The sequence below is a fragment of the Ahaetulla prasina genome, chromosome 18 (genome assembly GCF_028640845.1).
Source record: "Ahaetulla prasina isolate Xishuangbanna chromosome 18, ASM2864084v1, whole genome shotgun sequence".
Lineage (NCBI taxonomy): Eukaryota > Metazoa > Chordata > Lepidosauria > Squamata > Colubridae > Ahaetulla > Ahaetulla prasina.
Window position 1 is genome coordinate 8,522,165 of NC_080556.1, and position 25,345 is coordinate 8,547,509.

The 25,345-nt window shown below is 48.5% G+C and overlaps 1 protein-coding gene across 5 annotated transcripts; it reads left to right on the forward strand.

Annotated features, from left to right (window-relative positions):
* The first annotated feature begins 441 nt into the window (after positions 1–441).
* On the forward strand, positions 442–25,095 carry MIIP (migration and invasion inhibitory protein). 5 transcript variants are annotated; one of them, XM_058161361.1, is made up of 10 exons: positions 442–1,002; positions 1,608–1,831; positions 6,051–6,440; positions 7,995–8,097; positions 10,374–10,485; positions 12,253–12,317; positions 13,975–14,104; positions 15,385–15,513; positions 18,166–18,264; positions 24,574–25,095. In XM_058161361.1, exons 1-10 carry the CDS (start codon positions 999–1,001, stop codon positions 25,049–25,051), a joined length of 1,734 nt encoding a protein of 577 aa, XP_058017344.1. In that variant the 5' UTR covers positions 442–998; the 3' UTR covers positions 25,052–25,095. The 5 variants fall into 5 exon arrangements, with proteins under 5 accessions (XP_058017344.1, XP_058017343.1, XP_058017346.1 ...); XM_058161360.1 differs by lacking the exon at positions 442–1,002 and having other exon boundaries at positions 1,375–1,831; XM_058161363.1 differs by lacking the exons at positions 442–1,002; positions 24,574–25,095 and adding an exon at positions 20,724–21,882 and having other exon boundaries at positions 1,378–1,831.
* Positions 25,096–25,345: the final 250 nt, after the last annotated feature.

Consider the following 25,345-nt stretch of genomic DNA (forward strand, 5'->3'; position numbering starts at 1 on the left):
GAGCCGAGTTCGATTTTTATCAGCATGTCTTTTTCTGGATTTTATATTGTTTTGGGTTGGGGTTTTTTTTTGGTGTGTTTTTGTTTTTGAGATTTAATCTCAGTAACCCCGTCTGAGTTTTGTAAAAATAATGACATCTCTGGCCATGTGCAGATATATCAACTTGTGGATATCAACTTCACAAGTAGTGAAGGTTTTTGTGTGTGTGTGTGTGTGTTTGTTTTTTTTTACTTTCACACTGCCAACAGAATCTGGAATCTCTCTAAGGCTTGTAAAACAGCAGGTTTCCTTCCCCCCTCCCACCAAAAAAAAAAACACCTCTGAGCCACACTGCTCCTGAACGTGGAGGTTTTATTTTATTTTATTTTATTTTATTCTATTCTATTCTTTTATTTTATTATATTATATTATTATTTTTTATTTTATTATTATGTTTCATTATTATATATTATTTTATTTTATTATTTTTATTTCATTATTATTTTTCATTTTTATTTTATTTTATTATTATTTTTATTTCATTATTTTTATTTTTTATTATTATTTATTATATTATTTTATTTTATTATTTTTATTTCATTATTATTATTATTATTATTATTATTATTTAAAAAACCACAGTAAGCTTTTAAGTTTCTTATTGAGAATTGTGGAGTTCCCAGGGGTTTTAATTATTTCTTTTCATTCATTTGATTTAAATCTTCAATTAATTGAAATGGATCGGGTGCCCACCTTTATTATCTCGCTGGCTGCGGATGATGGGGACTGTCATCCAGCGAACCTGGCGGGGGCCCCCCACAAAAGTCCGTAATAAAAAGGCGGACTACGCCTTTAAAAAAAAACAAAACTAGAAAGAGGGCGAGGTCCCTTTAAGAGCAAAAACCGCCCGAACTTCCGGGTGACGCTGGTTGCCGGGTGACGAAAGCGGAGCGTGGCCAATCAGGAGGCGTTCGGAAGCTTGGCTTTGCTACATTGTAAAGCAACGGACGCGGGAGTGAATGAGTGCGTAAAACAGCGTCCTTTTGTTGCGGGGGGGCGGGGGGGCGGGCGGGGGGAGTCAGAAGAGTGGGGGGGGTGCTGAGGAGCTAGGGCAGCCTTCCCTTCTTCCCCAGGCTGGGGCCGATGGGAGTTGTAGTGCATCGCCTCCTCTTAGAAGAACATTGAAATTAAGGGAGGGGGTGTTGCTTTCTCTCCCTTCTATGGGGTTGGAGGGGTCTTCGGTAGATCCGCAGGCTCAATTTTGGGGGCAGCTAGTTGGGGGAGGGGACGCCTTAATCGCTCTTGGGATGGGGCCGATCTTCGGCCGCTGATAAAATAAAACCTATCAAAAGATCAACTCAAATCAAACCAGGAATTAAACCCCCCTCCCCTTCCTTTCCCTCCCTTCCCCCACCCCCCCAAAAAAATATTCTTGCATGGGAACTTGGAGCCCATAAGATCTGAGACTTTTCAGCCCTCACCTGTTGGGGAGAGGGTGATGAGAAAGACTACCTCTGGGCGCGTGCAGAGTTCCCCGCCGCCTCCCTTAGCTAGAGCCAGGCAGACGTCATCTGGACCTCGGAAAGATCAAAGCGGGATTATATTCGGATATTTTACTCCTTCCCCAGCTCTCGAAAGGGACGTTGCTCGGCGCCGGCAGAGCAGCCTTCCGGGTTCCTTGCCCGATTTCGGAAAGCCGGAGATGGATCTCCAGCAGCTCCGCCATTTAAACCAAGACCTCCTGCAAAGGTTGAAAGCCAACCAAGAAGAGTTCAGGAAATGCCTTCCCTTCGTGATGCCTTCTCCCTCGGCGACACCGGAGCGCAAACGGATGCTCAGTTCCGGGAACCGGGTAGGTGGAGAGTTTGTTCAAGATGGACAAACATCTATAAAGGTCCAGTTTTGATCCAAAGGTATATAAGGGACAGGTAGTCCTCGACGTACGACCAATATTGAGCCCAATGCTTCTGTTGTTAAGTGAGACATTGGTTAAGAGACTTTTGCCCCGCTTGACAATCCTCTCTCGCCACCGTTGTTAAGTGGATCTGGCGCCCCCATTGACTTTGCTTGTGAGAACATCGCTAAAGGAGATCGCCCGACTAATTAAAACTTAATCCCACCTTTCCCCCCTGCCCCCGTTTATCCACTTCCCTCCTTCACCATCTTGTGTTAATAATTTTCTCTTATCTGCCTTTGTTATCTTTTAGCAATAGCGCTTAGACTTATATAACGCTTCACAGTTGCTTTTACAGCCCTCTCCAAGCGATTTACAGAGTCAGCCTCTTGCCCCCGACAATCTGGGTCCTCATTTTACCCACCTCAGAAGGATGGAAGGCTGAGTCAACCTTGCACCAGTCGGTCAGGATCAAACTCCTGGCAGCGGGCAGAGTCAGCCTGCAATACTGTATTCTAACCATAGGGAGGGGAGGGGAGGGAGGAAGGAAAGGAAGGAAGGAAGGAAGGAAGGAATAGCACTTAGACTTATATACCGTTTCACAGTTACTTTTTCTGTCCTCTCTAAGCGGTTTAGAGTCAGCCTCCTGTCCCCCAGCAATCTGGGTCCTCATTTTACCCACCTTGGAAGGATGGAAGGCTGAGTCAACCTTAAGCCAGTCGGTCAGGATTGAATTGCTGGCAATGGACAGATTTAACTTGCAATATTGCCTTCTAACCACTTGGAGAGAGAGAAGGAAGGAAGGAAGGAAGGAAGGAAGGAAGGAAGGAAGGAAGGAGAGAAGGAGATAGCAATAGCACTTAGACTTATACACCGCTTCACAGTGCTTTTACAGCCCATTCTAAGCGGTTTACAGAGTCAGCCTCTTGCCTCCCAACAATCTGGGTCCTCATTTGACCCACCTCGGAAGGATGGAAGGCTAAGTCAACCTTGAGCCTGGTGAGATTTGAACTTCCAGATTACCAACAGTCAGCAGAAGTAGGCTGCAATACTGCACTCTAACCACTGTGCCACTGCATAAATGGATAGTTTTAATGTTTTTATGCTGCGAGCCACCCGGAGCCATTGGGCATGAGATGGGCGGTGAATAAATTTCATAATAAATAACAATAAGCTTCATAGTCTCACTATAGCTAGCGTTTAAAAAATAAATAAAACAGAGCTTTAACACACACACACCCATCAAATTACATAGAACAGGGGTCCCCAACCCCCAGTTGGTGGGCTACCACCATTAGGCGGCATGCCAGCAACCGCACCACGCAAACAAGTGAAGCCCCATCCATGGGATGCAGGCAGAGCATGAAACCGCACACCCCTCGGGTTCAGGGAAAAACCTCTCTGCATGGAACCGGTCCCTGCTGCCCAAAAGGTTGAGGGCCACTGGCATAGACTGCTTCTGAATAAGGAGGTTCTATATAGCTGGCATTAAGGGCATTAAGGTGGCTCAGGGGCTAGGACATTGAGCTTGTCGATCGAAAGGTCGGCAGCTCAGCGGTTCGAATCCCTAGTGCTGCCGTGTAACGGGGTGAGCTCCCGTGACTTGTCCCAGCTTCTGCCAACCTAGCAGTTCGAAAGCACGTAAAAAATGCAAGTAGAAAAAATAAGGACCACTTTTGGTGGGAAGGGAACAGCGTTCCGTGCACTTTGGCGCGTTGAGTCACACCAGCCACATGATCACGGAGACGTCTTCGGACAGCGCTGGCTCTTCGGCTTTGAAACAGAGATGAGCACCGCCCCCTAGAGTCGGCAACAGCTAGTACGTATCTACGGGACCGTCTGCTGCCACCGGTTGCCTTCCACCGACCCGTGCGCTCTCACAGGGAGGGACTCCTTAGGCTGCTGTCAGCCGGGTAGTGCCGACTGGCGACGCCCAGAGGGAGAGCCTTTTCTGTGGGGGCTCCCACCCTCTGCAACGAACTTCCCCCAGGTCTTCGTCAACTTTCCGACCTTCGAACCTTTCGCCGCGAGCTTAAGACACATCTATTTATTTGCGCAGGACTGGACTAGTATTTTACATTTTAATTTGGTTTTAATTTGGAGTTTTATTATTTTTATTGCAATTTTTAATATTCGGCCTTATTTAATAAGTTTTTTAAATTGGTGTTTTATATTGTATTCATATGTATGTTTTTATTAGACTGTAAACCGCCCTGAGTCCCTCGGGAGATAGGGCGGTATACAAATGTGATTAAATAAATAAATAAATAAAATAAGTATGTGCGAGGGGAATCTTTAGCTTACCTATATAGCTGGCATTGCAACTGTCTATGGAGATGCTCAGTCATTCTGGTCATGGTTGTCCCAAAATTGCTTCCCCCCCTTTCTTTCAAGAGGCAACTGGACTTTCTGGTTTTTAACAGATTAACAGAATCGGAAGGGACTTTGAAGGTCATCTAGTCCAACCCCCCCTGCTCAGGCAGGAGACCCTACACCGTTTCTGACTGCTGGCAGTCCAGTCTCTTCTTGAAAGCTTCCAGGGATGAAGCTCCCACAACTTCCACTCCATGAGTTGATTGTTCTCACGGTCAGGAAATTTTCTCCTTATTTCCAGGTTGAATCTCTCTCCTTGGTTAGTTTCCATCCATTGTTCCTGGTCCAGACTTCGGGTGCCTTGGGAAACAGCTTGACCCCCTTCCTCCTCTCTGTGGCAGCCCCTCAAATATTGGAAGATATATCGTGGCTGCCCTGGTCCTTCTCTTCACTAGAGTAGCCGTGCTTTTCTAGACAGAGCCTCCCTCTGAACTGCAAACCCTGCTGTACTAACCAAACGCCCCCGAGCACCTGCATCGATTGGCTGGCTTCCTGTGCACCCAAAAGCCCGACACTGTCGTGTCCCACTCCTCCGCTGACGGCCGGGTCAGGGAAATCCGAATCAGGCTTGCCTCTGCAGCTCTGCCCAAAGTCCTAGCAAAGTCCTCAGAGCAGGCAGGAGACCAGAAAGTGACTTCAGCAAGATAAGTTCGACTTTGCCTGACTCAGAGACTGCCAGAAAGCAGATCCTTTATATAGGCCATGGGGTGTGGCTCCATGACTCAGCACTCATTAAGGCCTGCCCCTCCCTTCCTTCTGTTGCCTCCGCCTATCCAGTCTTCTGATGCGAGGTCCTCCAATCAGCAGCTGTTGAAATAAACCTTCCTCAGGCTCACATGCTGTGGAGGAGGGGAGGGTCTAGCTGCTCCGTTTGCCTGGGCATGGAGCCAGGGCTGGGGCCGGGAGGTGCTCCTCCTCTGCAGCCTGCTTGGGCATGGAGCCAGAGCTGGGACCGGAGGTGCCCCTCCTCTTCAGCTTGTCTGGGCATGGAGCCAGGACTGGGGCCGGGAGGCATACATTCCTCCGTGTTTGGGAGCAGATAAGAAGGAGGAGGGAAGGGAAGCAGAGGGGAGGGGAGGGGCAGGGAAGGGAGAGGAGAGGACAGAAGAAGGGAAGAGAAGGGAAGGGAAGAGAAGAGAGGAGAAGCAGAGGGGAGGGGAAGGGAGGAGAGGAGGGAGAGAAGAGAAGAGAAGAGGAAGGAAGGAAGCAGAGGGAGGGAGGGGCAGGGAAGGAGGGAGAGGAGGGAGAGAGGAGAGAAGAAGAAGAGAAGGAAGTGAAGGAAGAGAAGAGAAGGAGGGAAGCGAGGGGAGGGAAGGAAGGGAGAGGAGAGGAGGAGGAAGGGAAGGAAACAGAGCGGAGGGGAGTGGCAGGAAGGGAGAGGAGAGGACAGAAGAAGGAAGGGAAGGAAGGAAGAGAAGAGAGGAGAAGCAGAGGGAGGGGAAGGGAGGAGAGGGGAGGGGAGGAGAGAGAAGAGGAGAAGAGAAGAGAAGAGAAGAGAAGAGAAGAGAAGAGAAGAGGGAAGGGAAGCAGAGGGGAGGGGAAGGGAAGGGAACAGAGCGGGCAAGACACAACAGACACGAACTGTACTGCGACGAATGGGCCACGGCGAAGGGATTGGGACGGACAGGCCGTGACCCAAAATAACCAAGGAGTAATAACCCAGAGGCGAAACCCTGGTGGAGAAACAGGAAGTGCCAAGAGTTCGAGGCGAAAAGCCCCGTTCCGGCGGCCTGCCATGTCTTGCTCATTCTGCTGTGCGATCCGCAGGGGTAGCCTAACCTTGTGTTGCTGTCTTCTTTTCTAGATCCAACCGCCGTTTGGTCCGGATTTGGAGGGGGCCACCCTGAACGTTTCGGAGACGAGGAATTCCCAACTGCGTCTTGACTCTCTGCGGAGTGAGAGACGGAAAGAGGGATGCTCCCCTAGCTGGGGGCCGCCCCGTTCCCCCTGCATGGTCGTCGTGCCGTCGCTCGAGGCTGGAAGCGGAAACGGGGAAACCGCCAAGGAAGATGCCCCGCAAAAGCCACCCACTGCTTCTTGCCCCGAGTTGAAGGAGAGAACGGGGGCCCGAGAGGAGCTGACCCAAAACCCAGCGGAAGAGGAGAGGAGGCAGGGGACTTCGGCTCGGATGCCCCAGACCCCCAAGTCCATTCTGCTTACACCGGGGGGCAAGCATGGCAGGGCAAGGAAGAAGGTGGGTGTCGAGTCCCCCCCCCCTCTGAACGAACGAGTCAAGGAAGTCCGTAACAAACTTGGCAACGAAGCCTCTGTAGCTTGCCAAGTTCCTTCGAGGTTTATCAGGGCAGGCAGAAGTCCAAGTTGTGACTTCAGCGATAGGGTCCGGTATCAGCAAACTCGATAAGACTTTGCTTGACTCAAGGTTGGAATGCCAAAAGCAGGTCCTTTATATAGGCTATGGGGTGTGGCTCCATGACTCAGCATTTATCCAGGCCTGCCCCACCCCTCCTTCTGCTAGCATCGCCTCTCAGATCTCCGGAAGCGAGGGTCCACCCATTGTGAATTGTCTTCAGCTGGATCTGCTGTCTGGGAAAGGGAGGGGTCAGAAGGAGTAGGCCTGAGCAATTCCAATACCTGGCTGGCTTCCTGCTCTGATGGCTGAGCCAAAGGAACACACGCTGTATGAGTGAAATTTATCGGGCTTGTCCTTTCACTCCTTGAATCCTCTCCGGGCATGGGGCCAGGGCCGGGGGCTGGAGGCATGACAGGCCGTTCATCTTCATTATCAGACTCGGAGTCTGATAAAAGGCCCGGTTGGAGACGGGAGGGGCCCGGCTGAGGAGAGGAGGGAGGACGAGTCACAACAGTGGGTGTTGGAAAAGTTGGCAGGTTTGCAACATAAACTGAATCTGCTTGGTGGGCAGACTCGATCTGTGGCACCTGCAAAACAGCTGGAAATCTGGCAGGGTGGCGATACGGATTTAAGACAGGGAGGTTAATGGTTTGAGCAATGAGGACTCGAATCTCTGTTCTGACCGAGGCGTCTTTAGAAAATAGAAAGCACAATCTTCGTCCCGGCAAAACCTCTTTTATTTACAAGGCTGTGAATTGTTGTCCTTCACAGTCCGCAAGGCTTCACAAACAGTCTTTCAGGGGAATCGTTATAAACACCCACCTTATCTCCCTTGGAATGCTGCCAGAGAACTAATTGCCAAACGCAGGGCAAGGCCAAACTTGGCACAGAGTCAAACAGGACTTTGCAAAGCTTGAACCGACCAGATGAACTAATCGCTTCCTGAGCAAAAGCTCACATCCCGTTCGTTCCTCTTTTATGACTTATGGGCGGGGCCAATCATCTCCAAGCCTTACTCCCAAGTCGACCCTGTTTTCTTAATTGTTCTTGTCGTCTGGCAGGTCTGCGCATGCGCACACTGGGAACAGGCTGACGCTGTTCTTCTGCCTCACTGATGCCAGACTCTGGAGGCTCCAGAGACTCCGGAGGCAGCAAATAACTATCAGATGGCCCTGGCCCACTCTCTGCCTCCGATGCAGAGCCCTCATCCGAGCTTTCCCCAGCCCCCAGGACTGGCCCAAGTTCCTCCCCAAGCTCCTCACTGTCTGACTCTGCTGCCAGTTCTACTGGCTGCCGACAGGCCACAACATCTTACTTTTAAAAGGAGGTGACGCTCCGCTGGTTTTTAGGCAAGAGGTGATAGGTAACATGGGGCATTTCAGGGGCATGACTTGGTCATTGACGCTGTATGAGGCGCCGTATCTCTTTTTTTTCCAGAAGGAAGCCGGGCACGTGACGTTCGTCTCCGACACGGAGGAGCCTTTGATCTCAGCGGACAGCATGTCGGCGCAGCCTTTCCTGGGCTACGACTGGATCGCAGGTGGGAAGAAGTTGTTTCGGGCTGCTTCCCGCGACGTCTATACACAGAGACCTCCATGGTCCAATGCAGTCTATCTGCACACCGGGATGGAGGAGCTTTTGCAAATCCATTGAATTGAAGCCGCCCTTCTATTGGTGTAGCGCTCTCTCTCTCTTTTATTTTTTAAAGTAAAAAAAACCGCTCCATTTTTATTCTTCGGCGTGTTCCAGAGGGCAGCTGTGGCTCTCTCTTCCAGAGGTGTTTTACTATAACTCCCATCATGCTGAGCTCTTTGCCCTCTCCTGGTCCTCCTAGCCAGGACAGGACCGATTTTCTAATCAGATCAGGCAGGATAGACCAGTGATGGCTAACCTTTTTGTCGTCGTGTGTCACACGCAGGGACGCGTGCCGGCACCCATAATGCAATGCACGTGTGCCCCGGTCCCTGTGCATACGCACAACCACCACCACCCCACTCCCCCGTGCCTGCACACACAACCTCTCAGCTAGCTCGGCATGAGCAGCGCGGGCAGTGGTGGGATTCATCCGGTTCGCACCACTTCGGGAGAACCGGTTGTTAGCTTTTTGAGCTGTCTGGCAAACTGGTGGTTGGAAGAAATCATTAGGGCAGAGAACCGGTTGTTAAATTACTTGAATCCCACCACTGCGCGCGGGATGTTTAAAAGGGGCTGAGAGGCAGAAGCTCTCAGCGCTGACTTCCTCTCGGCTAGCTCAGCCTCAGTTGTGTCAGACGCCGTGAGAAGAAACAAGCCAGCTTGGTTTTCTTTCCGCTAGTGACGTCGTTTATTGGGTCCGCTACAAACCGGGTCTCAGTAAAAGTCAAGGTCTCTCGGTATAAAGTCAGCGCTGAGAGCTTCTGCCACTCAGCCCCTTTTAAACATCCCGCGCTGCTCATGCCCCTGCCCCATGGCTGAACTGCTCCATTGATTGGACGCCCGGCCGCTCTCTCCCTCCTCGTCTGACAGCCTCAGCTGCCACGTCATTTGCGAAATCCCGGAACTCAAGCAGCTCTTCCTAACGCCCAGCCCTCATTTCCCTCTATCCCGGCCGCCAGTGTGCTGGTTCTTTTCTCATGCTTGCCAAACGCAGATCCCTGCAGCCCTCAAACAAGTCCTTGATAAGCCTTCCCTTTGGATCTTTGATTAGGGGCTGCTCCCATGATCCGGATCCCTGTAGTGTCATGTGTCGAGCCAGAGCTGGGCTCGACGCAACCCTCCCGCCAACCCCCGTGTCAGCGTTCCAGAAAACCCATCCCTTTGGCCTAATATGGCTTCCAAAGCTGACACCCTGCACATGTCGGCACCCATAATGCAATGCATGTATGCCCCGCCCGACCACGCATGCGTGTTGTGACCCAGGCCCAAGTAGGTAGCAACAAACTCAGTCCGTGATAAAATAAGCTTTATTCGAACAGCTGGGAATTACTTCATTCCCAGCGTCGTGTAACTCAAAATGAAACAAAGGCCTCACAAACACACACTCTTCGGGTTATCACAAACCTGAGTCCAGTAGGGCAAACTGCCAAAGGCCCTTCCTGATAAATGTCCAGAAGTTACAGAAACACTGGTCTTGTTTTAAGCCTTATGGGAGGGGCCAATCATCTTTTGGCGTTACTCCTGAGTCGTCCTTTTTGCTTGAGCTGCTCTTGCCTTCTGGCAGCTCTTCTCATGCCTGCATTAGGAACAGGCTCCTCCTGTTACTCTGCCTCACTACTATCAGTCTCTGGAGGCTCTGGAGTCCGCACCTCACTCCCCGATGGCCCTGGCCTCACCTCAGCCTTATCGCTGTCAGACTCCGTTGCCAGCTCCGTAGGCTGCTGACGGACCACAACAATGCACGCACAACCCCCTACACTCCCCTCAACCCCCACACATGCGCATACAACCCCCCTGTGCCCCGTTTTGGGCCAAGCAGACCTCCCTGCAGCCTCCTGGGACCAAAAATGGGCCGTAGGGGGTAGCCCCCCCCCCGCGAATGCCACCCAACCCCCCACGCACACGACCCCCTCTCCCCCACGTGTATCTGCGCACATCTCCCGCATGCGTGGCAGAGACCTGAAAATCAGCTGGCTGTCGGGAGGCATGCACATGCGCGGTGGAGCTGAACTGGGGCGACGGCTTGCGCGCGTGCTGTAGGTTCGTCATCACGGACGTAGACCCTCCCTGCACAGGAATAGTTTACCTGTGTATTCTGAGGGCTTGGGAATGAACGTCTGATCATGCAGTTTTACTCGGGCGGTGTGTTTCACCTGCTCTCTCTTTCCTTCCTTCCGTTAGGGCTGCTGGAGACGGATACCTCCCTGTCTGAAAAACCCGAGGAATATTTTGCTGAGCTGCAGAACTTCCGTCAGGTGAACAAGGAGGCGTGCATCCGCGACCACGGCTTCGAGTACGACCCGGTTGTGGGGGGGAAGGAGGAGGGGTTTGGAAAAAGGGGTGGCTGGGGGAGCTTCCTTGAGATCTGCTCAAACCCGAAAACTGCCATTTTTTTTGAAGCAGAGAGTCACACAACATGCACTCAGAATAGAATAGAATTTTTTTATTGGCCAAGTGTGATTGGACACACAAGGAATTTGTCTTGGTGCATACGCTCTCAGCGTACATAAAAGATAACTTCATCAAGGTACAACATTTACAACACGAATGATGGTCAGTATATCAATATAAATCATAAGGATTACCAGCAACAAAGTTACAGTCATACAGTCCTAAGTGGAAAGAGATTGGTGATAGGAACGATGAGAATATTAATAGTAGTGCAGACTTAGTAAATAGTTTGACAGTGTTGAGGGAATTATTTGTTTAGCAGAGTGATGGCCTTCGGGGAAAAACTGTTCTTGTGTCTAGTTGTTCTGGTGTGCAGTGCTCTATAGCGTCGTTTTGAGCGTAGGAGTTGAAACAGTTTATGTCCAGGACGCGAGGGATCTGTAAATATTTTCACGGCCCTCTTCTTGATTCGTGCAGTATACAGGCCCTCAATGGAAGGCAGGTTGGTGGCCATTATTTTTTCTGCAGTTCTAATTATCTAACTTCAGTCGGAGAGTTTAAACCAGGGGTCTCCAACCTTGACAACTTTAAGACTTGTGGACTTCAACTCCCAGAATTCGAGGAATTCTGGGAGTTGAAGTCCACAAGTCTTAAAGTTGCTAAGGTTGGAGACCCCTGGTTTAAAACCCGCTAGCCACTCATTTCGCACGAGAAATTGAGCTTTGCCAAAGGGGTACACTCCAGGTTGTTAATTTTAAAGCTGCCTTTGCTGTGTGATTCCCCCAAATTGAACCCTTCTTCCATCGTGGTCTGGCGGGGGCTAACTCTGCCTCCAAACCAAAGAGCGGGAAACAGAGGTGCTATTCAGCAGGTTCTGATCGGTTCTGGAGAACCGGTAGCGGAAATTTTGAGCAGTTCGGAGAACCGGCAAATGCCACCTCTGGCTGGCCACAGAGACGAGTGGGAATGGAGGTTTTGCAGTATCCTTCCCCGAGGAGTGGGGTGGGAATGGGGATTTTGCAGTATCCTTCCCCCAGGAGTGAGGAGGGAATGGGGATTTTGCAGTATCCTTCCCCCAGGAATGGGGAGGGAATGGGGATTTTGCAGTATCCTTCCCCCAGGAGTGGGGAGGGAATGGGGATTTTGCAGTATCCTTCCAGTGGGGTGAGAATGGAGGTTTTGCAGTATCCTTCCCCCAGGAGTGGGATGGGAATGGGGATTTTGCAGTATCCTTCCCCCAGGAGTGGGGTGGGAATGATGATTTTTCAGTATCCTTCGCCCAGGAGTAGAGAGGGAATGGGGATTTTGCAGTACCCTTCCCCCGGAGTAGGGAGGGAATGGGGATTTTGCAGTATCCTTCCCCTGCTACGCCCACCAAGCCACGCTTACAGAACCGGTAGTAAAAAAAAATGAATGCCAGCACTGGCGGGAAGGTATGTTAGAGGTCCTCTAGCCCAGGGGTCTCCAACCTTGACAACTTTAAGACTTGTGGACTGGCTGAGGAACTCTGGGAGTTGAAGTCCACAAGTCTTAAAGTGGCCAAGGTTGGAGACCCCTGCTCTAGCCCAACCCGCTGTAATGCGCAACGTTCCCCTGCCTCGGTTAATTGAATGACTCTGCACAATTCCCTTCTCAGGCTGTAAATTCTGGATTTTCCCTTCTTTTACAGGTTGGAAGACGTGAATTCTTCGGCCCTGGATCAGGAGATGGAGACAGAGGCGGCTTCCCACCAATGTATGTTCCGAAGTTTCCTGTAGCCAGCGCATTTTGGGAGGGGGGGTGGAAATTCAGCAGGAATTTTGTGCGTGGTACTCCCACGGCAGGTTCTAGACCAGGGATGAGGGTGTCCAAATTTGGCAACTTTTAAGACTTTTTGTTTGACGTGGAAAGATGTTGATTTTGGGTTTTACAGAAAAAAACAAAATATTGATTTTGGGTTTTACTGATTAGATTGATTTGCTGTTATAGAAATGGCTGGTTTATACTATTTTGGAAAAGGAGAAAGCTGAGGTTCGTTGTTCATGCTTTATTCTACTGCAACAGAGAGTTGGAAGTCACCGCTTTTTGCTTTTTCTCTTCTTCTTCCTCCCTTCCTCCCTTTTCTTTCTTTTTCCTCCCCTCCCCCTTGTGTCCTATTACCGTGTTTCCCCGAAAATAAGACCCTGTCTTATATTTTCTTTGAATCCCAAAATAAGCGCTTGGCCTTATTTTTGGGGAGGTCTTACCATTTTAGGGTGCGTGGAGCAAGATGGGGCTCCTTTTGCCGTCTTACCTGATTTTCAGCTCTGCGCTTAAATATTTTTGGGGAGAGCTTATTTGGGGGGGGGCAGTGGTAAAGTTTGTTATTACTGGTCCTGTGGGTGTGGCTTGGTTGGGGGTAATGTGACTGGGTGGGTGTGGCCAACTCTTTTTTTTTACTTTTAAAAGCAATTTTCTACAACCTCTTCGGCCGTAGAAAAAATGCTTTTAAAAGCCTCTGACGATCCCAGCTGAGTCGTGCAATTATCAGAGCCTTTTTTTTTACTTTTAAAAGTGTTTTTTCTACAACCTGTTCGGCCGAAAAATGCTTTTAAAAGGCTCTCACAATTCCAGCTGAGTTGCCTGATCGTCGGAAGCTTTTTTTTTCTTTTAAAAGCATTTTTTTGCCTTTAAAAGAAAAGCCTCTGACGATCAGGCAACTCAGCTGATCGTTGAGAGTTTTAAAAGCAATTTTCTACAACCTCTTTGGCCGAAAAATTGCTTTTAAAAATGCTTTTTAAAAGCGTTTTTTTGGCCAAAGAAAAAATGCTTTTAAAAGTAAAAAAGAAAAACAAAAAACCTCTGATGATTGCGTGGCTCAGCTGGGCATGCGAGGGGGGGGGGCAGGGATTTTTGCTACCGATTCTCTGAACCACCCGCCACCATTGCTACCGGATCGGGCAATCCAGTCCGAACCGGGAGCATTTCACCCCTGGGGTTGGGGCTTATTTTAGCACATGCACTCAAAAGCCCGACTGGGCTTATTATCAGGGGATGTCTTAATTTCAGGGGAAACGGGGTATTTGCTTTCATATTTTTGTATTTTATTCTATAATCTAAGTAAAAAACTTTTTTTTTTTTTAAAAAAAAGAGAGACTTCTGCACTTCAACTCCCAGAATTCCTCAGCTGGCAAATTCCATGGGTGGCTGAGGAATTCTGGGAGTTGAAGTCCACAAGTCTTAATTGAATTGCCAAGTTGGGAGCCCCCTTCCCCCCCCCCGGGTTTAGAGGTGTGGTGAAGGGCCCCGCATCCCATGGAGTGCTTTCAAGCCGCTCATTTCTGAGCGTCCCTTTGCAGTCATGAGGGCTAGAAACTTGGCACCGTTTTCTATGTAAAAAGAGCCCTGTCTTAATTTATTCTAACGCCCGCAGGTGTCTTCTGCTATCGGTTGAATAAACGCCTTTTTACCGTGCCAATGGATCCAGAATCCGCCTGCCCCGTTTGCAAAACGCCTCGGGCTGAAAAACCACCTGAGACTTTGGTGGAACCAGCTTTCGTTAGGTGAGTTTTTGCTCCGCTCATCACGCTTCGGCCGGGGGTGGGGGGGCAGATCAATTTCACTCCCAATTTTAGGGCGTGTTTCCCCAACAACCATAGTCAGAACTGGAACTTTTTCAACACTAAGCTGTGAAGTGAGTCACAGTCGGTTTCATGTTTTTTTGCGTGGTTAGAGTGCGGTACTGCAGGCGACTTCTGCTGACTGCTGGCTGCCTGCAATTTGGCAGTTCAGATCTCACCAGGCTGGAGGTTGACTCAGCCTTCCGTCCTTCTGAGGTGGGTCAAATGAGGACCCAGATTGTTGGGGGCAAAAGACTGACTCTATAAACCACTTAGAGAGGGCTGTAATGCACTGTGAAGCGGTATATATAAGTCTAAGTGTTATTGCTATCTCCTTCCTTCCTTCCCTTCACAGTGGTTAGAATACAGGGTTGCAGGTTAACTCTGCCCCCAGCCAGGAGTTCGATCCTGACTGGCTCAAGGTGGACTCAGCCTTCCATCCTTCCGAGGTGGGTCAAACGAGGACCCAGATTGTTGGGGGCAACAGGCTGACTCTGTAAACCGCTTAGAGTGGGCTGTGAAGCCCTGTGGAGCGGTATATAAGTCTAATCTTTTTTTTACGACCTTCCTTGCCTCGGGTTGTTAAGTGAATCACTGCGGTTGGTAAGTTAATCACCTGGTTGTTGCGTGAATTTGACTTTCCCCGTGGAGTTTGCTTGCCCGAAGGCCGCAAAAGGCGATCATGTGAACCTTGCAATCGTCATAAACAGAAGCCAGTCTGAATTTTGATCGCGTGGCCCTTGGGGCGGCTGCAAACGTCGGAACTCTGAAAAACAGTTATAAGTCATTTTCCTCAGTGCCATTGTAACTTTGAACGGTCACTAAATGAACTGTCGTAAGTCGAGGACTTGCCTGTAATCCTTCTCTTTCTCCCTCATTCCCTCTTTTCTTACTGCCAAGAAAGGGGAAATCTCTTGAGGAAACACAAATCCTGTTTGCTTGTCTTCCGTTCAAGACAGTAAAATAGTTCACGGGCAGAGATGGAAAAGCTCCCAATTCTATTCCAGAGAATTTATTCTTGGGGATTTTCCCCGAATGATTTTTAAAAATGTAGTAAGCTAACTTCGCTGCCATCCGCTGATTTTGCCTTTCTGTTTACAATTTCTTACGGTGGCATATACTTGCTCCGTTTTATTTTGTTTTAATTTAGAAATGGGTGGTTTTAACCAGTTTCTTTATAAACGGGGTTTTGTTTTTTTTTTATCCTTACCTGCGTCTTTTAGATGTTCTGATGTCACAGGGGTCTGTTTTGCAGAGTCAGCTTCCCGAGGGCTACCCTCCTCCCCGCGTATAAACACAAAATCCATCGACGGAAAAGCTACGAGATGGAGGACAATTTGGCCCTGCCCTCCGTGAGTTTTATGGGAAGGAGCAGAAAAGGGAAAGGCGGAATTGTGCTTGGGGAGGGGAGAAATTGAAACGGATTCTACGGTAGCATCTCTTGGGCTGCTGGAATTCAGGGATGGCATTAAATGATGGATGGATGTAGAAGATAGATAGATAGATAGATAGATAGATAGATAGATAGATAGATAGATAGATAGATAGATAGATAGATAGATAGATACAGTAGATACGGTAGATATGGTAGGTAGGTAGATGATAGACGATAGATGATTAGATATTTATTTATTCATATTTTTTATATTTATATATTAGATAGATAGATAGATAGATAGATAGATAGATAGATAGATAGATAGATAGATAGATAGATACAGTAGATAAGGTAGGTAGGTAGGTAGGTAGGTAGGTAGATAGAGGGATATGATAGATGATAGATAGATAGATAGAGGGATATGATATAGATAGATAGATAGATAGATAGATAGATAGATAGATAGATAGATAGATAGATAGATAGATAGACGGACAGACAGAGACAGGTAGATAGAGGGATATGATAGATAGATACGGTAGATACGGTAGATACGGTAGATAGGTAGATGATAGACGATAGATGATTAGATATTTATTTATTCATATTTTTTATATTTATATATTAGATAGATAGATAGATAGATAGATAGATAGATAGATAGATAGATAGATAGATAGATAGATACAGTAGATACGGTAGGTAGGTAGGTAGGTAGGTAGATAGATAGAGGGATATGATAGATGATAGATAGATAGATAGAGGGATATGATATAGATAGATAGATAGATAGATAGATAGATAGATAGATAGATAGATAGATAGATAGATAGATAGACGGACAGACAGAGACAGGTAGATAGAGGGATATGATAGATATAGATAGGTAGATAGAGGGATATGATAGATATAGATAGATAGATAGATCTATATCTATCTGATAGATAGAATGGGTGGATGGATAGATAGATATGAGAGAGAGAGAGGGAAAGAGGGTAGATAGATTAGATAAATGGATGGATAGATGGATGGATGGATGTGAGAGATGATAGATTGATTGATGATGGATAATAGAGATGGATAAATAGAAGATAGAGAGAGAGAGACTAGAGAGATGGATGGATGGATGGATGGATAATATGAGAGAGAGAGGGAAAGAGATTAGATAGATAGATAGATAGATAGATAGATAGATAGATAGATAGATAGATAATAGAGAGATGGATAGATAGATGATAGAGGGACGGATGGATGGATAAATAGATAGATCGATAGATAGATAGATAGTGAGAGATGATTGATTGATGATAAATGGATAATAGAGATGGATGGATAGATAGAGAGATAGATAGAGAGATAGAGAGATGGATAGATAGATGATAGAGAGATGGATAGATGGATGGATAGATAGATAGATAGATAGATGTGAGAGATGATAGATAGATAGATAGATTGATGATAGATAGATGGGTAGACACACAGATATAAAAACAATGTTTACCTGGAAGGCAGATGGCTTTGTATTTCCAAAAGAAAAGATGAGACAGAAAAAAAAACCAGTATCTAAATTCTCGGTGTGTATAAGACGAAGCTTCCCTTTCAAAAGTAAATTAATTGGGGTGGTGGTGGTGGGGAAATACCTTTGACTTAAATAAATACCAAGGCCTCTTTGTACTTTGGATTCGGTTGTAAAAGCTCTAAGGCTGCCGTGTGCAATCTGAGAAAAAGGACACAGTAACTTTGGAAGTTTCAAAAGACTGGGTAGTTGTTGTTTCCCCCCCCCCCCTTCGGTGGAATTTGAGTCCTTGTAAATTTACAGGGTTTGTAAAGACAGCCTACCTAGTACGTGGCTTAAAAAAACTGGGGAACTCTGCCGCAAAGTTAGTAATGAGGGACTATTGATCTCTTGGGACCTGAGCATCAGAACAGGGGCTACAAAACTCAGCCAGAACTCTGAGCCTGTCAAGAGTGCGCACGGTGTGACTATTTTGAGAAGCAAAATACAGTAAACAAAGCGGTGGTGAAATCCAATTTTTTTTTACTACCAGTTCTGTGGGCGTGGCAGGGGAAGGATACTGCAAAATCTCCATTCCCACCCCACTCCAGGGGAAGGATACTGCAAAATCCCCATTCCCTCCCCATTCTGGGGCCAGCCAGAGGTGGCATTTGCCGGTTCTCCGAATTACTCAAAATTTTTTGCTACCGGTTCCCCGAACTACTCAACATTTCCGCTACCGGTTTTCCAGAACCTGTCAGAACCTGCTGGATTTTTTTCGCTACCAGTTCTCCGAACTACTCAAAACTTCCGCTACCGGTTCTCCAGAACCTGTCAGAACTTGCTGGGTTTCACCCCTGAAACAGAGGTTTGTCTTTCAAATAGTGGTTTATCTTCAAGGAATATATACATACACGTACTAGGCAAGGTCAGGCAAACAATCATCAACTACAGCACGGAAGCACGTACCGAGAGAGTGACGCCCTCACGGGGCCTCTGTTATATATACAGCCTCTTAAAGTCGTATCAGCCCCAAAACCTTGCGGACGCAATTCGCTGCCGTCTATCATCGTAGCAGCTGGTCAGCTCTTAAAAGTATTTCCCTAACATTTACTGTCTTTGTTCCCACAGCACTGCCTTGCTGGTTGGGAGAACCCCGTCCGAGTTTCCAGCCCCATCGTCAGCAGCCTGGATCTACATTCGTCCCTGGATTCTCGGCGTTCACATCAGGTAGAACCGACTTGTCAGGAACATACTGTCGTGTCCCACTCCTCCGCTGACGGCCGGGTCAGGGAAATCCGAATCAGGCGTGCCTCTGCAGCTCTGCCAAAGTCCTAGCAAAGTCCTCAGGGCAGGCAGGAGACCAGAAAGTGATTTCAGCAAGATATGTTTAGACTTTGCCTGACTCAGAGAATGCCAGAAAGCAGGTCCTTTATATAGGCCATGGGGTGTGGCTCCATGATTCAGTACTTATCCAGGCCTGCCCCTCCCTTCCTTCTGTTGCCTCCGTCTATCAAGTCTTCTGACAGCGAGGGTCACTCCAGTCTGCAGCTGTTGGTAATTGACCTTCCTCAGGCTCACATGCTGTTGGGGAGGGGGAGGGGTCTAGTTGCTCCGTTTGCCTGTGCATGGAGCCAGAGCTGGGGGCTGGAGGTACTTCTTCCTCCTCAGCCTGTCTGGGCATGGAGCCAGGGCTGGGGCCGGGAGGCATACTAGGACATTCCTCCGTGTTCGGAAGCAGATAAGAAGGCCCCGGCTGCGGTGAGATCGGACGAGACACAACACATACACACTCCGGCTGTCAAACCCTATAACGTAATCCTCGACTTACAACCGCAGCTGAGCCCGAATGTTCTGTGGCCGTAAACGAGACCGTGGTTAAGTGAGTTTCGCCCCATTTTACGACCTTCCTTGCCAGAGTTTTGCTAAGTGAATCGCTGCTGTTGTTTAAGGTAGTAAGGCGGTTGTTAAGTGAATCTGGCTTTCCCCACTGATTTTGCTGGCCAGAAAGGGGAGGTCGTATGATCCCAGGACGCTAAAACAGTCATAAATATGAGCCAAGCGTCTGAATTTTAATCATGTGACCCGAGGGATGCTGCGGTGGTCGTAAGTGTGCGAACCGGTCGTCAGTGCTGTTGTCAACTTCAGACGGCCACTAAACGAACTGAGGACTACCTGTGTTAGCCAAACTGCTATTGTGGTCGTATTGCGGATCGGTGTGTTGCAGGCGAAGTAGGGATTATGGCATTAAAACAAAGCTTCAATCCAGCCTTTGTCTCGGCCTGTTTTGCGGTCTGTTAAAAGAACTAAACTCGTTTTTGTAATTAAGGCATTTCACAGCTTAGCTAGAACTGCAGTTAGATTAGATTAGATTAGATGAGGTGAGTTGGAAGGGACCTTGGAGGTCATCTAGTTCAACCCCCCCGCCCAAGCAGGAGACCCTACACCCATGACGGCGAACCTATGGAGCTGTTATCGGTGGGCATGTGAGCTCAGCTCTGGCGCACATGCGTGTGCCGGCCAGCTGATTTTCGGGCCTTCGGGGCCCACCGGAAGTAGGGAAACAGGCTGTTTCCGGCCTCCGGAGGGCCTGGGGGTGTGTGGGGAAGGCCCATTTTTCGCTCTCCCCAGGCTCCTAGAAAGGCTCTGCAGCCCGGAGAGGGTGAAAAACGGGCCCATAGTGCCATTGTGTGCCAAAAGTGGAAGTCATGGAGGGGGGGTCCGCATGTGCATGCGGGATGTGTGTGCATAGAATTATGGGTGTGGGCACGCACGTGCAGGACCCCCCGCAGTCCCTTCGCTTTTGGCACACGATGGCAAAAAAGGTTAGCCATCGCTACCCTACACCATTCCTGACAGATGGCCGTCCAGTCTTGTCGTGTCCCACTGTGACGAACGAGTCAAGGAAGTCCGTAACAAACTTGGCAACGAAGCCTTTGCAGCTTGCCAAGTTCCTTCGAGGTTTATCAGGGCAGGAAGGAGTCCAAGTTGTGACTTCAGCGATAGAGTCTGATATCAGCAAACTCGATAAGACTTTGCTTGACTCAAGGTTGGAATGCCAAAAGCAAGTCCTTTATATAGGCTGTGGGGTGTGGCTCCATGACAGCATTTATCCAGGCCTGCCCCTCCCTTCCTTCTGCTGGCATCGCCTCTCAGATCTCCGGAAGCGAGGGTCCTCCCACTTTGAATTGTCTTCAGCTGGATCTGCTGTCTGGGAAAGGGAGGGGTCAGAAGGAGTAGGCCCGAGCAATTCCAATACCTGGCTGGCTTCCTGCTCTGAAGGCTGAGCCAAAGGAACACACGCTGTATGAGTGAGGTTTATCGGGCTTGTCCTTCCACTCCTTGAATCCTCTCCGGGCATGGGGCCAGGGCCGGGGGCTGGAGGCATGACAGGCCGTTCATCTTCATTATCAGACTCGGAGTCTGATAAAAGGCCCAGTTGGAGACGGGAGGGGCCCGGCTGAGGAGAGGAGGGAGGACGAGTCACAACACGTCTCTTCTTGAAAGCCTCCAGGGATGAAGCTCCCACAACTTCCGAAGGCACTTCTGTTCCACGGCTTGATCGGTTCTCACTCTCAGAAAATTCCTCCTTACTGCCCGGTTGGCCTTGGTTGGAAGGGTATTTTCAAACCAAATTAACCATCCCGCCTTTTAATCTGGGCTCTCCTATAAATCTTTTGGCTTTTCAGAACGCCGGCTCTAGAGTGGCAGGCGGGACGAGGACGGACAAACTGCTGGACCGCTCTCGGGTGGTGGAATTCGAACTCGGCAGCGCCCCTTGGAAGCAGACTCACCGAAAGCCGCCACGCCACAAAGCCGTTTCCCATTAAAACCACATCCCAATTTGTACTGGTGGCACCGCCTTTTTTTGCTGGGAATGGGGAAACGTCGGAGCCTTCCCCCTCACTTTCGGAGTCACTTTCGGGCACGGGGCCAGGTTCGGGGGCTGGAGTCACAACAGCTGTATCTTGAGAAGCGGCAAGCATCTTCCAAAGAGGTGCATCAGGGCAGAGAACTGGATGATAAAAGTGTATAAAAAAAATCAGGGAGAAAACTACTACAGATATTTAACCATTTTGCGGGGACTCGGAGATGACCGATTGGCGGAGTCCGCGCCCACCCCTGAAACCCTCAAAATGCAGATGCAACCGGTTTTGACATCCAGCCAGGGCAGAGTGTTCCAAAGATGCTCTGGCTGTTGTGGATTGGCTCCTTGTTGCCACGGTGACGCGTACGCAGCATCCGTTCCCTCTGCGGTCCAGAATCGGACGTCTTTGTGAGACAAAATGAAGATGCTGGTTTTGTTCGGTTCACTGCTGTGGCGTCTCCGATACGTCAGCGGCCCTAGCCTCCCACTGGCTGTTGTTGGTAAAGGATTACAGTGATTATAGCTTCCGTTCTAATTTATTTATTTTGGCCTTTTGGAAGGCCAGTGTTTTACAACTCATTTTCTAGAACGGAGAGAATGTGCTGGTGCTTCTGGCCATTGGCAACCCATCTGTAGGCGAGCTTTTCTTTCTGTTAGTTCCCAGGTCTTGCCAGAACGCTGTAATGGCTGATTTCCCATGCGAATATTAGAGTTGGAAGATACCTTGGAGGCCTTCCAGTCCAACCCCTGCCTAGGCAGGAACCCCTATACCACTTTATAGGGCCTTGGTAAGGCCACATTTGGAATACGGCGTTTGGTTTTGGTCGCCACGATGTAAAAAAGATGCGGAGACTCTAGAAAGAGTTCAGAGAAGAGCAATAAAGATGATTAGGGGACTGGAGGCTGAAACATATGAAGAACGGTTGCAGGAACTGGATATGTCTAGTTTAATGAAAAGAAGGACTAGGGGAGACATGATAGCAGTCTTCCAATATCTCAGGGGCTGCCACAAAGAAGAGGAAGTCAAGCTATTCTCCAAAGCACCTGAGGGCAGGACAAGAAGCAATGGGTGGAAACTAATCAAGGAGAGAAGCAACTTAGAACTAAGGAGAAATTTCCTGACAGTGAGAACAATTAATCAGTGGAACGACTTGCCTCCAGAAGTTGTGAATGCTCCAACACTGGAAATTTTGAAGAAGATGTTGGATGACTGTTTGTCTGAAGTGGTGTAGGGTTTCCTGCCTGGGCAGGAGGTTGGACTAGAAGACCTCCAAGGTCCCTTCCAACTCTGTTTATTCTATTCTATTCTATTCTATTCTATTCTATTCTATTCTATTCTATTCTATTCTATTCCTATACCATTTCAGACAAATGGCTCTCCAATATCTTCTCAAAAACTTCCAGTGTTGGAGCATTCACAACTTCTGGAGGCAAGTTGTTCCACGGATTAATTGTTCTCACTGTCAGGAAATTCCTCCTTAATTCTAAGTTGCTTCTCTCCTTGATGAGTTTCCACCCATTGCTTCTTGTTCTACCCTCAGGTGCTTTGGAGAATAACTTGACTCCCTCTTCTTTGGGGCAGCCCCTGAGATATCGGAACCCTGCTATCACGTCACCCCTAGTCCTTCTCTTCATTAGACTAAATATACCAATAGTCTGTTATTAACACAGTAAAAGACTCGGAAGGGACCTTGGAGGTCTTCTAGTCCAACCTCCTGCCCAGGCAGGAGACCCTACACCACTTCAGACAAAATGGTCATCCAGTCTCTTCTTAAAAACCTCCAGTGTTGGAACATTTACAACTTCTGGAGACAAGTTGTTCCACTGATTAATTGTTCTCACTGTCAGGAAATTCCTCCTTATTTCAAAGTTGCTTCTCTCCTTGATTAGTTTCCACCCGTTGCTTCTTGTTCTACCCTCAGGTGCTTTGGAGAATAGCTTGACTCCCTCTTCTTTGGGGCAGCCCCTGAGATATCGGAACCCTGCTATCACGTCACCCCTAGTCCTTCTCTTCATTAGACTAAATATACCAATAGTCTGTTATTAACACAGTAAAAGACTCGGAAGGGACCTTGGAGGTCTTCTAGTCCAACCTCCTGCCCAGGCAGGAGACCCTACACCACTTCAGACAAAATGGTCATCCAGTCTCTTCTTAAAAACCTCCAGTGTTGGAGCATTCACAACGTCTGGAGGCAAGTTGTTCCACTTATTAATTGTTCTAACTGTCAGGAAATTCCTCCTCAGTTCTAAGTTGCTTCTCTCCTTGATTAATTTCCATCCATTGCTTCTTGTCCGGCCCTCAGGTGCTTTGGAGAATAGTTTGACTCCCTCTTCTTTGGGGCAGCCCTTCAAATATTGGAACACTGCTATCATGTCACCCCTGGCCCTTCTCTGAATAAAATTAGACATACCCAGTTCCTGCAACCGTTCTTCATATGAAGGAAGAGGGGGGGGGGGAATGTACTTCAATTCATTTCATCTTTAGCACCTACCTATATGCAGGTAGAGAGCTCCTGAAACGGAGGGAACAGCAAACATCCCCACCTTTTCCAGGCCGCATTCGTTGGAACCTTTTTATTTCCTTGACGGGCTGCATTTCCAAGTACTTTAATTAATTCTCCTTGAATTAATCCATGTTTGATGGATGATCCCTGATTCATAAACTTTAAACAGCTTGTAATGAAAACAAGCGGCGCGCTCATCAAGCTGGAAAATTAAATTTAGCCTCTGCTTAATGTGCGCCTGGGGCTCATTCCTTGGGTGCCTGATATTCTCAAATGCCTTTTCTTTAAATAAATAAGTGCATTTACTTGAAAGGCATATCCTGTTTATCGTTAGCGCTGCTTAAGGCAGCCCTTTCCCTCCCTTTTTTCATGTACGGTATAAGCTTCCCCCCATTTTACTCTCACAACAACCCTTTGAGGTAGATCTTTCTGGCTCTTCGGCGTGGCCCCTGGATCTGCCGCAGGGGTGAAATGTAAAATTTGTTACTACCGGTTCTGTGGACCCGGGGGGGGGGAAGTAATGTGACAGGGCGGGTGGGCCAACATTTTTTTTTTTTTACTTCTAAAAGCATTTTTCTACAACCTCTTCGGGCCGAAGAGGTTGTAGAAAAAATGCTTTAAAAGGCTCCTCCGACGATCCCAGCTGAGTTGCCTATTCATCAGAGGCTTTTTCTTTTAAAAGGATTTTTTTTTGCCTTTAAAAGAAAAAAAAAGCCTTTGCCGATCAGGAAGCTGAATCGTTGGAGGAGCCTTTTAAAAGCATTTTTTCTACAACCTCTTCGGCCCGAACAGGTTTTAAAAGCCTCTGACGATCCCAGCTGAGCCGCACGATCATCAGAGCCTTTTTTTTTATATATACTTTTAAAAGCATTTTTTCGGCCGAACAAAAAAAATGCTTTTAAAAGTAAAAAAAAACAAAAACCTCTGATGATCGCATGGCTCAGCTGAGCATAGGCGGGGGGGAGGGGCAGGGATTTTTGCTACCGGTTCTCTGAACCACCTGCCGCCATCGCTCCCGGATCAGGTGATCCGGTCCGAACCGGGAGCATTTCATCCCTGATCTGCCGTCTTGTTTTTGAACAAGTTCCCCCGTTTCTCACTCTCCGTGCTGACCGGCGGCTGCTAGACTCCTAGTCCTCCGCAATATTTTCTCTCGCTGCTTTGCAGGCGATGCCAACATCCACTGGAACAACTGGCAGCCCTGGGTGTGCATGTGCGAGCTTCACAAGCAGGCCCGCATACGGCATTTTGTGGTCTGGGGTGCCAACGTCTCGCTCGACCTGAAGACCTCGGAGTTTTGGCAGGAGAAACCTTGCTCCTTGGAGGACTGCCGCCTTTGCGCGTCGGAAGACTGTCCGGGCGCTATGGCTCGATCCGGTTTCCTCACTCGGTTTCAGGGCCTCTCTTCCCCCAGGCCCCACGAAGTCAGGATCCCTCTTCCGCCCCACCTGGATTTCCCATCCTACGACAGCCTCCCCGTCATGGACGACAAAGACGGGGAGTAGGACGACTTTGGGGACCGCGAAGCAAGACTCGACTTCATCGCCCAGCGTCCCGTCTCCCACTGCTTGCTTTCCTCCAAGGGGGCTGGACTGGCAACACCCATGATCCTTTGCCATTTGCCGCAGGGCAGGCAAGGCTGTGACAGACACACACACACAAACACACACACCCAAAAAAAACCCCCCGAGAACGTGTTTATTCTGTAAGCTGGGTAGCAATAAAGTTTCTTGGAGTTGAAACACTCCTGGTTAAGATTCATTGGCATCCTTCAGTCTCAAAAGACTATGGTTTCGTGCTCTGAAAAGAGATCCTAAAACAGCATCTAGTGTGGCTAAAAGGGCCAATTCGAGAGTGACAATCCCTTCCACACTGAGGGCAGATACATTCTGTCCCCTTCCCAGCCCCCAAATTTCCACTGGTTCCGGGACTGCCTCTT

Excerpts from the sequence above, each read along its gene's own strand:
- MIIP (XM_058161360.1), top strand. The coding sequence starts at position 1,478 with ATGAGAAAGACTACCTCTGGGCGCGTGCAGAGTTCCCCGCCGCCTCCC. Across the intron at positions 1,832-6,050 it reads TGCTCAGTTCCGGGAACCGG|ATCCAACCGCCGTTTGGTCC; the intron begins GTAGGTGGAGAG and ends CTTCTTTTCTAG. Across the intron at positions 15,514-18,165 it reads ACAATTTGGCCCTGCCCTCC|CACTGCCTTGCTGGTTGGGA; the intron begins GTGAGTTTTATG and ends TTGTTCCCACAG.